We start from the raw sequence: 14,312 nt of genomic DNA on the forward strand, positions 1-14,312 counted from the left end.
ATTTTTTGAGCAGTGTATATTGTTGAAAATGGTACTCTGCAAGGAAGTATAATAAGTCCTTTATTATTTTCATTAATGATAAATGATGTGTTTCAAAATATAGATAATGGGATGGGATTTTCCCCTCCTTGTGTTGGAGGGGTTTGTGTGCTCGAATGATCCTAGAAGCTATGTTGTCTGGGGCCTAAATTCCCCTGATAGGGTCTCCCATGACAAACAGGGTCTAGGTGACGGGTCGGACAAAGAGTGGTTCAAGAATCCTTCATGAGGACTAGTAGATCGAGGTGCATGATGTCGCCGGGTACAGCAGAGCTGGGGTCCCAGCCTGGAGCCAGGCCTGGAGTTGGGACTCACCGGAGAGTGCCTGGTGGCTGGGTTGCGAGACGCGAGGCCATCCCCCAGTGGGCCCACCACCTGCAGGAGGAACCGTGAGGGACCGGTGCAAAGAGGATTGGGCGGCAAACGATGGTGGGGACCTCAGCGACCCGATCCCCGGATGCTTAGGCTGGCTCTAGGGACGTGGAATGTCACCTCGATGGGGGGGAAGGAGCCTGAGCTTGTGCGGGAGGTCGAAAGATATCGACTAGAAATAGTCGGGCTCGCCTCCACACACAGCGTGGGCTCTGGAACCCATCTCCTCGAGAGGGGCTGGACTCTCTTCTACTCTGGAGTGGCCCACGGGGAGAGGCGGCGGGCTGCGATGGGTTTGCTTGTTGCCCCCCAGCTCAGCCGTCTGGTGTTGGGGTTTACCCCAGTGGATGAGAGGAACGCATCCCTGCGTCTTCGGGTTGGGTACAGGTCTCTGACTGTCGTTTCAGCCTACGGGCCGAGGGGTAGTGCAGAGTACCCGGCCTTCTTGGCGTCCCTGTCAGGGGTGCTGAATAGTGTCCCTCCCGGGGCCTCCATTATTCTGCTGGGGGACTTCAACGCCCACGTGGGACTCCATTATTCTGCTGGGGGACTTCAACGCCCACGTGGGAAACGACAGTGACACCTGGAGGGGCGTGATCAGGAGGAATGGCCTCCCCGATCTGAATCCGAGTGGTGTTTCATTATTGGACTTCTGTGCTAGTCACAGATTGTCCATAATGAACACCATGTTCAAACATAAGGGTGTCCATCAGTGCACTTGGCACCAGGATACCCTAGGCAGGAGGTTGATGATCGACTTTGTTGTCGTATCATCAGACCTTCGGCTGCATGTTTTGGACACTTGGGTGAAAAGAGGGGCTGAGCTGTCCACTGATCACCACCTGGTGGTGAGTTGGATCAGCTGGAAGAGGAGAAAGCTGGACAGACTTGGCAGGCCCAAGTGCATAGTGAGTGTCTGCTGGGAACACCTGGCGGAGCCCTCGGCCAGGGATGTATTCAACTCCCACTTCCGGAGAGCTTTGACCGGATTCCGGGGGATGTTGGAGACATAGAGTCCGAGTGGACCATGTTCTCCGCATCTATTGTCGATGCTGCTGCCCGTAACTGCGGCCATAAGGTCTGCGTTGCCTGTCGCGGCGGCAATCCCCGAACCCGGTGGTGGACACCGGCAGTAAGGGACGCTGTCAAGCTGAAGAAGGAGTCCTATCAGCTGTGGTTGGCTTGTGGGACTCCTGAGGCGTCTGACGGGTACCGTGAGGAAAAGTGCTTCTGTGTTCTTTTGTGTCTCTGCTCTGTTCTCTCAAACCCCCAGTCGGTCGTGGCAGATGGCCGCTCACACTGAGCCTGGTTCTGGTTCTGCTGGAGGTTTCTTCCTGTTAAAAGGGAGTTTTTCCTCTCCACTGTCGCTACATGCATGCTCAGTATGAGGGATTGCTGCAAAGTCAACGCCAGTGACTGTCCACTGTCTCTACATGCTCATCCAGGAGGAGTGAATGCTGCAAGTCACTGACTGGATGCAATCTGCTGGGTTTCCTTAGATAGAAAAACGTTTTATCCAATTTGAATAAAAAGCTAACTCTGACTGCACTGTTCAATTGTTAGGATTAATTGGAATGTATGAACCTGACTGTTGTGAAGTGCCTTGAGACAACATGTGTTGTGAATTGACACTATATAAATAAACTGAATTGAATTGAATACTAGGGACCATCTGGTCCTTGTACAAGCAGAGCAGGAGTTTGGTCCGCATTGCCGGCACTAAGTCGGACCTGTTCCCGGTGCATGTTGGACGCCGGCAGGGCTGCCCTTTGTCACCGGTCCTGTTCATAACTTTTATGGACAGGATTTCCAGGCGCAGCCAAGGGCTGGAGGAGATCTGGTTTGGGGACCAGAAGATTTCGTCTCTTCTTTTTGCAGATGACGTGGTCCTGCAGGCCCCCTCTAGCCAAGACCTACAGCATGCGCTGTGGCGGTTCGCAGCCGAGTGTGAAGCGGCTGGGATGAAGATCAGCTCCTCCAAGTCCGAGGTCATGGTTCTCGACCAGAAAAGGGTGACTTGTCCTCTTCTGGTTGGAGGGGAGTTCCTGCCTCAAGTGGAGGAGTTCAAGTATCTCGGGGTCTTGTTCATGAGGGTAGAATGGAGCGGGAGATCTACAGACGGATCGGTGCAGCTTCCGCAGTAATGGGGGCGCTGTGCCGGTCCGTTGTGGTGAAGAGAGAGCTGAGCCGAAAAGCGAAGCTCCCGATTTATTGGTCGGTCTACGTTCAAATAAGACCATTAAGATCAGTAATTTGTTCAGATTCGAGTTCATCATTGGTTGGTTTACAGTATAATCATTCAGAAAGCAGACCAGATATTTTAATAGAAATTCAACAGACATTATTTAGAATAAATATGATGGGTTTAATGATACATTTTTTTATGGATACCAGCACATTATGGTGTTAAAGGAAATGAATTGGTAGATAGGGCAGCAAAGGAAGCTGTTAGAAATGTATCAGTAGATTTAGTTATTAATGTTAGTTAAACAGAAATAAAAATGTTAATCAAACAGAAATTGAAGGATAAATGGCAAAAGGAAAGGGAGAAAGAAAAGAAAGGACATTGGTTTTATAAAATTCAAAAAAAGACTTGAGAAATGAGAGGAACAGGAAGGGCAAGGAGGGAAGAAGCAATTATTTCTCGTCTGAGATTTGGACATACTGGTTTAAATAGTTTTTCTTTTTTTGGGGGGAAACATTGTAATGGTAAATGTGAATACTGTGGAATAGATGAAACCATAGAGCATGTTGCACTGTAAAAATTATGAGACAACAATTAATTCCAAATTTTAATAGAATTAGGATTAAATTAGATTTAGTTGATTTATTTAGAAGTAATCTAAAAAGTAACATTTATCAGATAATATTTCGTTATCTAAAAATAACAGCTGTACAACGGAATTTAATAATTCCCGAGAGACATTCTGGTCCAAACTCCATACCAGTAGTTGGCGGTAATGTACCAATTTTGTTGTTTGTCAACCGCCATTATAAAGAATAATAATAATAAGAAGAAGAAGAATGAAAATATGACCTCGTTTAGAAGCTGTTTTTTGTTCTTCAGAGCTCCACCATGTCTGGGGCGTTAGCTAGATTGCTTTTCTACCCGACTTTAGCCTACAATGTTGCAATGGAGAAGGTGTCCTCCAGGAGGTGGTTCGACCGAGTGGACGAGACGGTCATCCTGGGAGCGCTGCCGTTCAGGTCCATGACCAAACAGGTCAGAACACCGCTGGATTAAACCATAAAGCACTGTTTAAACTCGTCCAACAGGTCAGATCACCGGAACCCTGGCTTCTGTGGAGAAAGAGCTCTGCTGTACAGGTACAACTCAGTCATTTAAAATAGCATCAAAAATGGTAAGAATTCAAATTTAAGAAGCAAAACTCACATTTATATGTTGGGTGCACAGAGATTTTAGGCGTTTTGAACTCATTAAAAGTCTAAATATTACATAAAGCATCAAATGATTTTAAATAAAGAAATGTGATGGCTTACACAATAGCTAATTTGGCAGATGTCCAGCAGCCCCTGACAGTCCACAAGGAGGGTAGGGCACAAAAGGTCATTGGTGAAGTAGCTGGTTTTCAGAGTTCAGTATCCACCATATTTATGGAAAGTTTAGCAGAAGGATAAGGGCTTTATTGGTTTGGTTTTTTAGCCATCATTTATACAGTCTCAACAAATGCCATCTCAAGGCACTCTACAAAACAAACAGATCCAATTTCTATAAAATAATGTAGTGTGGTAAAAAGAGGTCCACAATTAACTGGGAAGACTGGTGCCTTTAGAGGATTGTGAAGCCTGCTCTAGTGTTTTCCGTGTCGTTTGAAAATCAAGGGTCTTGGGGAAGATTGAGAGGCACATAATTATTACAGTGTGATGTTTCAAGAGTCAGTGATGATTTGAAGAATCGTGTCATCTACTGCTGTTGGTGCACTTCATTTATCAAGTCCAAAATCAGCGCAGTCCCCAACCAGAAAATTTTAGAGCACTCCTTCTGCTGACAAGCTTTATGGAGATGTTGACTACATTTCCCAGCAGGACTTGGAACCAGCCCACAATGCCACAGGTACCGACGCCTGCTTTGCTGACCACTGTGCTTGAAAGGCAAGGACACTGGCCTCACGTTAAGTACTGTCAAGTGGAACATGTGAGTTAGGAACCTCAACAGAACCACAGGCTGACTAAGACCTTTTATGCCTCGCTGCATTGATGCGCCAATTCATGCAAAAGGAGCCCCGACCAAAGTACTGCATTCATATACTGTATTAAGTCTTTTTGTTTTGGTTTGATGTAATATTGTATTTTTCTGATAAACTGAATTTTGGGTTTTCATGAGCTGTAGGCCAGATTTACCATATTTCATAAATAAACCCTTGATGTATATCGCTCTGTGTCTAAAGAATCTGCACAATAAATGGGTTTATCACAGACATAAATTAACTGGTGGATGGTATTTCACTTTACTGAAATGTGACTCAGTCCGGTTTAAACTGATGGTGTATTCAGTTTCTTCCTAAAAGTCAGAGAAAAATTACATGGAACGCCCCCGGAAATCACAGCGGTGCTGGGTTCAAGTTTTCTCTGAAGTTGGATCTTGGGTATGGAAATGATGCCACACCTGAGTTGGTGGTGTAGGAAGACAGAAAGGCTAATTATTGTTTAGCTTTTTATTGTTAGCATCACAACTTGAAAACAGTGAATTTTTCTCCCTTTCATGCTTTCAAACTCAAAAGATGTTCACAATTAGAAATTTTACTGCACTATGCATGCCACTAATAACTCTGGGAGTCATCCTGTAACCTTCTGGTCATCACAGTGCTTTACATAACATTGTGACTTTTGTCACTGTTTGGGGTCTGCAGATAAATATGAACTGATGGTGGTTGTTTGTGTTGCAGCTGGTGGAAGTCGAGAACGTTCGGGGAGTTGTCACCATGAATGAAACATATGAAACCAAATATTTCTGCAACTCAACCCAGGTCAGTGGGATTCATTAGTGTTGCCATTCTGGAGCAGTTCATTAGTGAAAGATAAAAGCCTGTTACAAAAACACAGCTGCATTTATGTGGTTTTTTTATATAGTCAGTTCTCACCTACACCTGACTTTAAGATTAAAAATGTTTACAAAATTAAGACTAGAATGTAAGAATTTGATGTCTGGAAGCAGGAGTGGAAAACTGCAGGAGTGGAGCAGCTGAGGCTGAGCACTGTGGACCTGACTGGAGTCCCCACCCTGGACAAACTCCACCAGGGAGTGGAGTTTGTCCTGCAGCACAGACAGCGGGGAACAAGTGTGTATGTCCACTGCAAGGCGGGGCGTTCCCGCAGTGCCACACTTGTTGCTGCGTACCTCATACAGGTCAGTATAGAACTCCTAAACATCAGTGGCCAATAAATCAGGTGACTAGAGATGTTCCGTTTGTTCTTTTTACACTAGGTGACAGAAGTAGGATAACCATCCTATCTTTAATTTGGATTTACTCTTGTCAGAAACCTATCAGCCATAGAGGAGAGTCCAGCCAATAGTGGAACCTCGGCTTCAGGAGGAACAGTGTGGTTTTTGTTCTGGCCGTGGAACACTGGACCAGCTCTATACCCTCTACAGGGTGCTCGAGGGTTCATGGGAGTTTGCCCAACTGGTCCACATGTGTTTTGTGGACCTGGAGAAAGCATTCGACTGTGCCCCTCGTAATGCCCTGTGGGGGGTGCTCCAGAAGTACGGAGTTGGGGGCCCTTTACTAGGGGCCATCCGGTCTCTGTACAAGTGGAGCAGGAGTTTGGTCCGCATTGCCGGCACTAAGTCGGACCTGTTCCCGGCTGCCTTTTGTCACCAGCTTTGTTTCATTGACAGGATTTCTAGACGCAGCCAAGGGCCGGAGGGGGTCTGGTTTGGGGACCAGAGGATTTTGTCTCTTCTTTTTGCAGATGACGTGGTCCTGCTGGCCCCCTCTAGCCAACACCTACAGCATGCGCTGTGGCGGTTCACAGCCAGTGTGAAGCGACTGGGATGAAGATCAGCTCCTCCAAGTCCGAGGCCATGGTTCTCGACCGGAAAAGGGTGGCTTGTCCTCTTCAGGTTGGAGGGGAGTTCCTGCCTCAAGTGGAGGAGTTTAAGTATCTTGGAGTCTTGTGGCTGCCGCAGTAATGGGGGCGCTGTGCCGGTCCGTTGTGGTGAAGAGAGAGCTGAGCCGAAAAGCGAAGTTCTCGATTTACCGGTCGGTCTACGTTCCTACCCTCACCAATGACCATGAACGTTGGGTCATGACTGAAAGAACGAGATCACGGATACAAGCGGCTGAAATGAGCTTCCTCCGTAGGGTGGCCGGACACTCCCTTAGAGATAGGGTGAGGAGCTCGGGAGGAGCTCGGAGTAGAGCCGCTGCTCCTCCACATCGAGAGGAGCCAGTTGAGGTGGCTCGGGCATCTATACCGGATGCCTCCTGGACGCCTTCCTCGGGAGGTGTTCCAGGCACGTCCCACCGGGAGGAGGCCCAGGGGACGGCCCAGGACACGCTGAAGGGGCTATGTCTCTCGGCTGGCCTGGGAACGCATTGGGCTCCCCCCGGAGGAACTGGAGGAGGTGTCTGGAGAGAGGGACGTCTGGGCGTCTCTGCTGAGTCTGCTGCCCCCGCGACCCGGTCCCGGATAAAGCGGAAGACGACAAGTGCGAGTACATGTCAAAAACCAGTCTCCTTCCCAGCTTGATGTGTCATTTGTGTTGCTTTGGATAATATTTAGTTGTTGGATATTATATATTTAATCTGTTCAAGTTTAGTCCAGTTAAATCCATCGAGTGCGCTGTAGATGTTTGAGTGGAGGAAATTTAACTACCTTTAGTTTTGTTGAGCAGAAACATCATGCTGCAGCCAGTCACATGTGAAATGACGACTGGCTGCTTTAGTTTTTTAATTTATTCCTGTTGTCAGGTGGGTTTCTCTCTGCTTTTGGTCTGCAGGACACAACAAGAATGGGAATATTTCAGACCTTTTTTCCACTGTTTAAATCTGTTAATGTCTGGGGATTGTTGTTGTTTTTCTCCTACAGCTACACTGCTGGACTCCAGAAAAGGCCTGTCAGAAGCTGGTGTCCATCAGACCGCACATCTTGGTGCGCTCAGCTCAGCTGGAGATGCTCAGGAGATACTACGTGAAAGTGTTTGATCCTTACACCAATTAGACCGGGACGGTGGCGGGTTAAACCCTAATAATCAGGCTGAAAAATGGACTGAGAGAATATGTTGCTATTGCTTGTTTTATTTCACTTGTTTTCTATTCATTTTAAAGTCACATTTTTGTGCATTTTTCATGGAAATGGTTGGTTTTTTTTATTGGCTTCAAGCCAAAAATTACAGTTTTATTTTGTTGTTATTCACTCCTTTGACTTTCCACCATAATAGTGTTTCAGCTAACAAGAGAAAAATATGACATTGTCTGTAACTACAAAAAATGAATTAGTAATATACTGTACTTTGCGCTCACATTTTATTTGATTGTGTATTCGTATAAGGCTTTAAAAATAGAGCACATGAAGGTTAATAAATGTTTGTAACCAAAGTATGGCCTTTTGTTTTGTGGTGTGCATTCAATGCTTTACTTGGAATGGTGACCACTTGAAACTCTTTAAAATCCACATTCATACCACAATATTGGTAAATGGCCTGATCTTGTAAAGCCCCAAAGCACTTTATTCTACAATCAGTCATCCGCACATTCACACAGGTGAGCTACAATGTAGCCACAGCTGACCTGGGCAGACTGACAGAAGTGAGGCTGCCATACAATTGGTGCCACCCGGCCCTCTGACCAGCATCAGCAGGCAAGGTGGTAAAGTGTCTTGTCCAAGGACACATCGACTGAGATGGTTCGAACCTGCAACCCACCAGTTACAGGACAAACTCGTACCACCTGAGCCACAGGTTTTATATCCTATAAAATGATCACATTGCTCTCCTATATAAAGACTCGTGAGTCCTTTGGGACCACATAGTTTTCAAGGCTGGTCTGAGAAGGCTTTGGGATGTGGAGAACCTCTAGTAGCATTAGTTAATAACTCATTCAGAAACAGTTGGATAGACAGTTGATTGTTTTCTGTGCAGCAAATTAAAGACAAATGCATTATTTTAATGGAGCCACAAAGTTTAGGTCTTGCACTTTTTTTAAATGCAACCTTTGGTCAACTCAAGTAAAACTCTTAAAGGTAAAAAAAGAAAAAAGTATTTGTTAAGTTTGAAAGTGGTTCCGTGTAGTTTTTCAAATGGGGACCAGACTGATCGAAATTGTAGACAAAAATGTTTCCCTACACTTTTTGCAGAGCTTGGATTAACATTTAAAACACTTTGGAGAGCTCAAGTTTGCTTTAAGTAAAAAATAAAAATAAATAAAAACTAGATAAATCATTGTTTACGTCTATTTTTTTTTTTTTTTTTGCAAATAAAGACTGATGGATTAGTTCACCAGGCGTATGCGGGTTCTGGGATTTTTTATGGGCTGTTCAGCTGAAAAACAAGAAGCTTGCCTGCGTTTCCCCTCCCGGCCTTCAGGGGGCGACTCAGTGTCGACTTGTGGAAGAGTGGGCAGCAGAGTAAATATGGCGGCGTCGTTGGTAAGGTTTATCCGCGGAGGTCTTGGAAGGAGTTTTAATAGTGAGTTGACTTGAAATCTCCTTTCTCAGTATACTTTATGTGTGTTATAGTTATAACCATTAGGCTGCATCCATCACTATGTTTATAAAACAGATTATTTTGGTTTTTACGCTTCATTCCGACTGACCTTCGAGCTAGCTAGCGCTGGAGTTAACAGTTAGTCATTTTGTTATTGTGACAGAACTGACTGTTTAGACAGCAGCGACAGATCAGTGGGGGTATATTTCTCGGTTTGTCAGTGTTGAACCTTGACTTCCCTTCCTTCAGTTACCCGGGCTTCGTGTCTCCTGCAGCAGCAGATCAGACCGCAGAGCTCCACCAATGAGACCCGCCGTGAGTATCACCTCCACACTGGTGGGACCGAGTGGATAAAATAACAAGACAAACTCTGTACTATTTCACTTTTGACTAAGACACACATCCAACAGTAGAGGTAGACCAGTAATTGGCCGGTCGGATTATCACCCATTTTGACACATCGGCCATCAGCTTCTGCGGTGCATTTAGTCTGGAGCTGTGTGGCGGCAGTCCACGGTCAGCGTGGCTGTGTGGCGGCAGTCCACGGTCAGCGTGGCTGTGTGGCGGCAGTCCACGGTCAGCGTGGCTGTGTGGCGGCAGTCCACGGTCAGCGTGGCTGTGTTTTCAGCACAAATGTTAAACGGAACCCTACGTCTTAATGTCAAATACAGAAAAGACAATCAGACCTGCATCAGTCAGGAGATCTCTTCTTTGGCTGTTTGCCGCTGTCACCGGTCCAATTATATGATTCAAATTGGATGAATGAATAAAGGACATTAACTTTGAATAAACTGGTTGAGTCCAGTTTAAATGTCTCTAACAGTAAAACAAAAAGGTGGGAGGACAAAAAACTAATACTTTGTCTCCTCTGCCGTTTGAACAGCCACAGTCAGGCCCAAAGATGCTGTCACCCACAAACAGCTGGCAGCATTTGGAGAATATGTGGCTGAAATGATGCCAAAATTCATCCAGCAGGTTCAGGTCAGTTTAAAGGCTCATCACTGGTCACATTAGCAACTATCTGGATTTGTACTTTTACAGGTCACACATTCACTAAAAGATAGTTGCGGGTTTTAAACAGATTCCTAAAAAAAGCTGAGGAGAGTTTGAAATGTTTTTGTTGTTGCTGTTTTAGGTGACCTGCTATAATGAGCTGGAGGTGATGATCCATCCTGACGGGGTGATCCCAGTGCTGACCTTCCTGAGGGACCACACCAATGCTCAGTTCAGGAACATGATTGACCTCACCGCTGTGGACGTCCCCTCACGGCAGAACCGCTTTGAGGTAGCTGCAAACACCACACGAACACTTCATTTAACACCACTTTACTTTAAGACTGTATCAGCCTGAGTAGCACTGAGATTAACTTTGGATTTTGTGTTTTTTATCACATCGAAACTGAACTTAATTGAATTCAATCTGTGCCTTTATGGGTATATGGAAGCGACTTTGTAAGGTGCCAGAAGAGAAACAATAAGGATCAGGAGACAGCGGCACAGTGTGTGTGTGGTTTCCAGTGCTGGTGGACAGGTTGACAGAGGATGCCAGGAAGTAGTACCCATGGAATGCGATGTTGGCATGCAACATTGTGATTTGTAGTGCACATATATCCCAGGGGTGAAAAGAGCCTGGAGGGGAGAGGGATGAAGGACATCCGAGCAAGAAACAATCACTGTGAGAATGAAAGAGAGATGGGAGCAACAGTGAGGCTACAAGCAGTGAAGGTCCTGAAGGTGGATGAGTTCCTGGGGGTCAACCATCCAAAGCAACAGTGCACATAAGAAGTTAGGGTGCAGGCAGGTTGGATTACATCGAGATAGTCAGTGGTCATTTGTGACAGGATAGCTGACGGGTTTACAAGAATGGAGTGAGACCTGCTATGATGTGCATTTTTATCGGCAGTGAGGGACAGGATCAGAAAATAAGGACAGCTCAGGTTGAGCTGTTTGGTGGCAAAATTGGAGCTGCAGGTCTGAGATGGTTTGGACATGTGCAGATGAGGTATAGCAGATAGATTGGACATGTTGTATGTGGAGCTATCGGACAATGAAAAGAATTAGGTCACTGAGAAAGTTTGTGGATCTAGTGGAGAAGGATTTGCAGACAGTTGGTTGGAGGATGAAGAGCCAAAAACTTTATTTGAAAAATATTTTTCATGTATTGCATCTCTTCAATTATTTTAAAGCTACAGTAGGCTTCACTTTGATAGAGCCATTTTCTAAATACTTTATGTGGGTTTGTTGAGTCTAATTTGGTATGGACCACTGTCTGGTTTAACCAACATGCTGCAGGGACTGTGAATCCAGAGTTGCATTGAGGGTGGCTTCAGTTTGCTCCCAAATTTCAGGCTGCAGACTTTTTACACTTTATTCAGAAACTGTTTTACTGTTTAGTTTTGTTTTAGCTTTTTAAATGTCGTGACTGTGTTTGACATTGCCAGCAGCTACATGTTCCCCTCAGAGATCTGATGTCAACAGTGAACAGGGGCTGAGTTGATATAAGTTATATAAAAACCAAAAAATGATACAACTGTTTAAATGATGGCGCTCATTTATTCTACTTGATGGGAATCTCACCTTAAGTCACACATGGCTTCGCTGAAATGAAGTCACCAGCTTCTTTCTTAGACTGGTTAAACGGGTCTGGTTTTGTTTCTGTCTGAGTTTGTTGCTCTTCTTGCAGCCTCAAGCAGAGCCCCTTTTTATTATGAATCCATCTGTGCCTCGGTAAGGATGTGAGCCATGAATACTGGAGAGTCATAAAGCAGGGATCATAAGGGAAATGAGTCGTGTACCTCTTACATTTAGAAACACAGACATCAGTGGACATTACTGGGGTTTCTGACCAAATGTAGTTTTTTTTTTACAGATTGTCTACAACCTGTTGTCACTGCGTTACAACTCCCGCATTCGAGTCAAGACGTACACGGATGAGTTGACGCCAGTGGACTCTGCAGTACCCGTCCACAAGGCTGCCAACTGGTATGAGAGGGAGGTTAGTCACCGCAGTTTCTACTGAACATATGAGGGCTGGAAGGCGTGCAGCTAGACTGAGTCAAACTGTGTATGGAAACAGGTGTGGGACATGTATGGTGTGTTCTTCGCCAACCACCCTGACCTCAGGCGCATCCTGACAGACTACGGCTTCGAGGGTCATCCCTTCAGGAAGGACTTCCCTCTATCGGGATACGTAGAGGTGAGTTCTGCCACCAACAGTCCACAGAGCTGAAGCGGAGAACCTTAGAACTGTGCTGTGGATTGCGTTGAGTATTCAATCTGTGCAGCTACTCATTCCTTGTTCCCCTGGAGATGGAGTTGGTTGATATTGTCAGTAACAAGTCAGACAAACTTAATTGCCTACAGGGATTCCCTCTGTGTGCCCCTTTTTTGTATATGCATGGATATGCTTCTGTTAGCATCACTGAACTGGGACCCCCAGCAAACATGAAGGCAATTAGCAGGAGAGTTTGAAACATCTGGAAGAAAAACCAGAAGTAAAAAATGAAGCTGTTCCTCTGCTGGTGGTAGTTGCAGAGCTGAACAGGTCTGAGGTTGGAAGCAGGGGTAAGCATTTATCTTATCATTAAAATTTAGATTTTAATTGACAATAAACTCCAATTATTGTTTGAAAACCCCAAAAATTGTCTCTATTGTTGAATTTGATATTTTTGCTATTTTCTCCACCACTGATTCCTTGAGATCACCAATAAATTCAAAAATGCTATGAAATGCTGGTCCGTGTGCAGTTTAGTGACAAGAATCATACAGTTTTATGTCGCTGGTGTCCTGAAGAAGCATGTTTTATAAAGGGAAGGGCAGCGACCTGCAGTAACAGCCCTACAGTTCCCTGAAAAAACGGACAAGTTATAAATACTTTTTTTTTTTATCGTCACTTTTATTGTTGTCACTATAAATACCATAAAATATCTTGATGTGGCCAAGGCCTTGCTAAAATTGACACCTAGCATCATGACGTATGGTTCCAGTGCTGAACTGGTACTTTGCACTACTTATTTGTGTATCTGCCGCTGTAAACATTGGCTCTGGCACCAATAAACTGGTTCCATCTTGGCTCCAACTGTGAGCCCAGGAAGAAGAAAGAGGAGCTTTGTTCAGGACCTGCAGGAGTTCTCATACGAACAACCACTCAATAGTTTTTGAGCCCTATGTTTAAATCTCTACTTGAACTTAGTTTTTTCTTCTAATTTTAAGAAAACCCCTGAGCTTCAAGTGTAGCTGTGGAACAAAACGAGCTCCCTGTGCCTCTTTGTATTTTACTATCAGCCCATAAATACCACATGTCGCTTTAAAACAGTATTAATAAATGAAGCTGATAATCTTGTACAGACTGGTGTAGTAGCTGAGAGTGGTTTTCCTCCACAGGTGCGTTATGATGATGAGAAGAAGCGGGTGGTGGCGGAGCCCTTGGAGCTGGCGCAGGAGTTCAGGAAGTTCGACCTTAACACGCCCTGGGAGGTGTTCCCGGCGTATCGAGAGCCCAAAGAGACTGCGCCCAAGCTGGAAGCTGGAGAGACGGCCCCTGAGAAGAAGTGACGTCCCTCTGTTGAGTCCACTCTACTCTCATCGGCGTGTTCGTGTTGTTCTGCTCGACAACCCCATCTGAAATATTTATGTAAATAAAAGCAACCAATAAAACAATGCCCAACCGGTTTTATGGTGCTATTTTATCTTGGTTAAGAAAAGAACCAGAGGTGTTGTGGTGGCAGCTGAGATAAGAGCTGCTCCACGTCCCCCAAAGTCTTCCTCCAACTTGCTTTAAACCTGGGATGTTTTCCATTTAGCTTAAGGAAAATGGTTTAGGGGAACGTTTTTTTGTTCCTCTCTTGCCTTTTAGTGAGACCCGAAGGTTTCTCCAACCTAAAGCCAGTAGGGATGTGTGGGATCCTTGTGCTGTTGGAACACCCAACTGTGGCTGAGGGTTCGAGGTGAAGAATTTGTAGGTTATATTCCTGCAGTGTAACAGAGCCTCAGCATGATGCTACCAACTCTATGCCTTACAGTTGGCCATGTTTGAAAGCCTTACCCTAACCGTGACCATAAAACCTTGCCACAGTTTGGGTCAGATGTTTGAAACTTGGACACAGTTGTGGTTTGACAGATTCCAAAAATGTGTCCAAGTTGGTTTTGGGACTGATTTAGCAGACTAACATTAACTCTAAACTCAAAGTTGACTTTCTAGAGCACTGAATAAAGCCAGCAGAAGCTGACCAAG

The 14,312-nt window shown here is 45.2% G+C and overlaps 2 protein-coding genes across 2 annotated transcripts; both read left to right on the plus strand.

Annotated features, from left to right (window-relative positions):
• The first annotated feature begins 3,408 nt into the window (after positions 1 to 3,408).
• Positions 3,409 to 7,973, plus strand: ptpmt1 (protein tyrosine phosphatase mitochondrial 1). The gene is made up of 4 exons (XM_047363919.1): positions 3,409 to 3,634; positions 5,319 to 5,399; positions 5,588 to 5,779; positions 7,465 to 7,973. Exons 1-4 carry the CDS (start codon positions 3,488 to 3,490, stop codon positions 7,594 to 7,596), a joined length of 552 nt encoding a protein of 183 aa, XP_047219875.1. The 5' UTR covers positions 3,409 to 3,487; the 3' UTR covers positions 7,597 to 7,973.
• A 993-nt stretch (positions 7,974 to 8,966) lies between these two features.
• Positions 8,967 to 13,750, plus strand: ndufs3 (NADH:ubiquinone oxidoreductase core subunit S3). Its single transcript, XM_047363918.1, has 7 exons — positions 8,967 to 9,061; positions 9,329 to 9,394; positions 9,963 to 10,060; positions 10,215 to 10,364; positions 11,949 to 12,074; positions 12,156 to 12,275; positions 13,463 to 13,750. The coding sequence occupies exons 1-7, from the start codon at positions 9,007 to 9,009 to the stop codon at positions 13,631 to 13,633; spliced, it is 786 nt and encodes a 261-aa protein (XP_047219874.1). The 5' UTR covers positions 8,967 to 9,006; the 3' UTR covers positions 13,634 to 13,750.
• The last annotated feature ends 562 nt before the right edge of the window (positions 13,751 to 14,312 follow it).

Source organism: Girardinichthys multiradiatus, chromosome 4 (genome assembly GCF_021462225.1).
Source record: "Girardinichthys multiradiatus isolate DD_20200921_A chromosome 4, DD_fGirMul_XY1, whole genome shotgun sequence".
NCBI classification, from domain to species: domain Eukaryota; kingdom Metazoa; phylum Chordata; class Actinopteri; order Cyprinodontiformes; family Goodeidae; genus Girardinichthys; species Girardinichthys multiradiatus.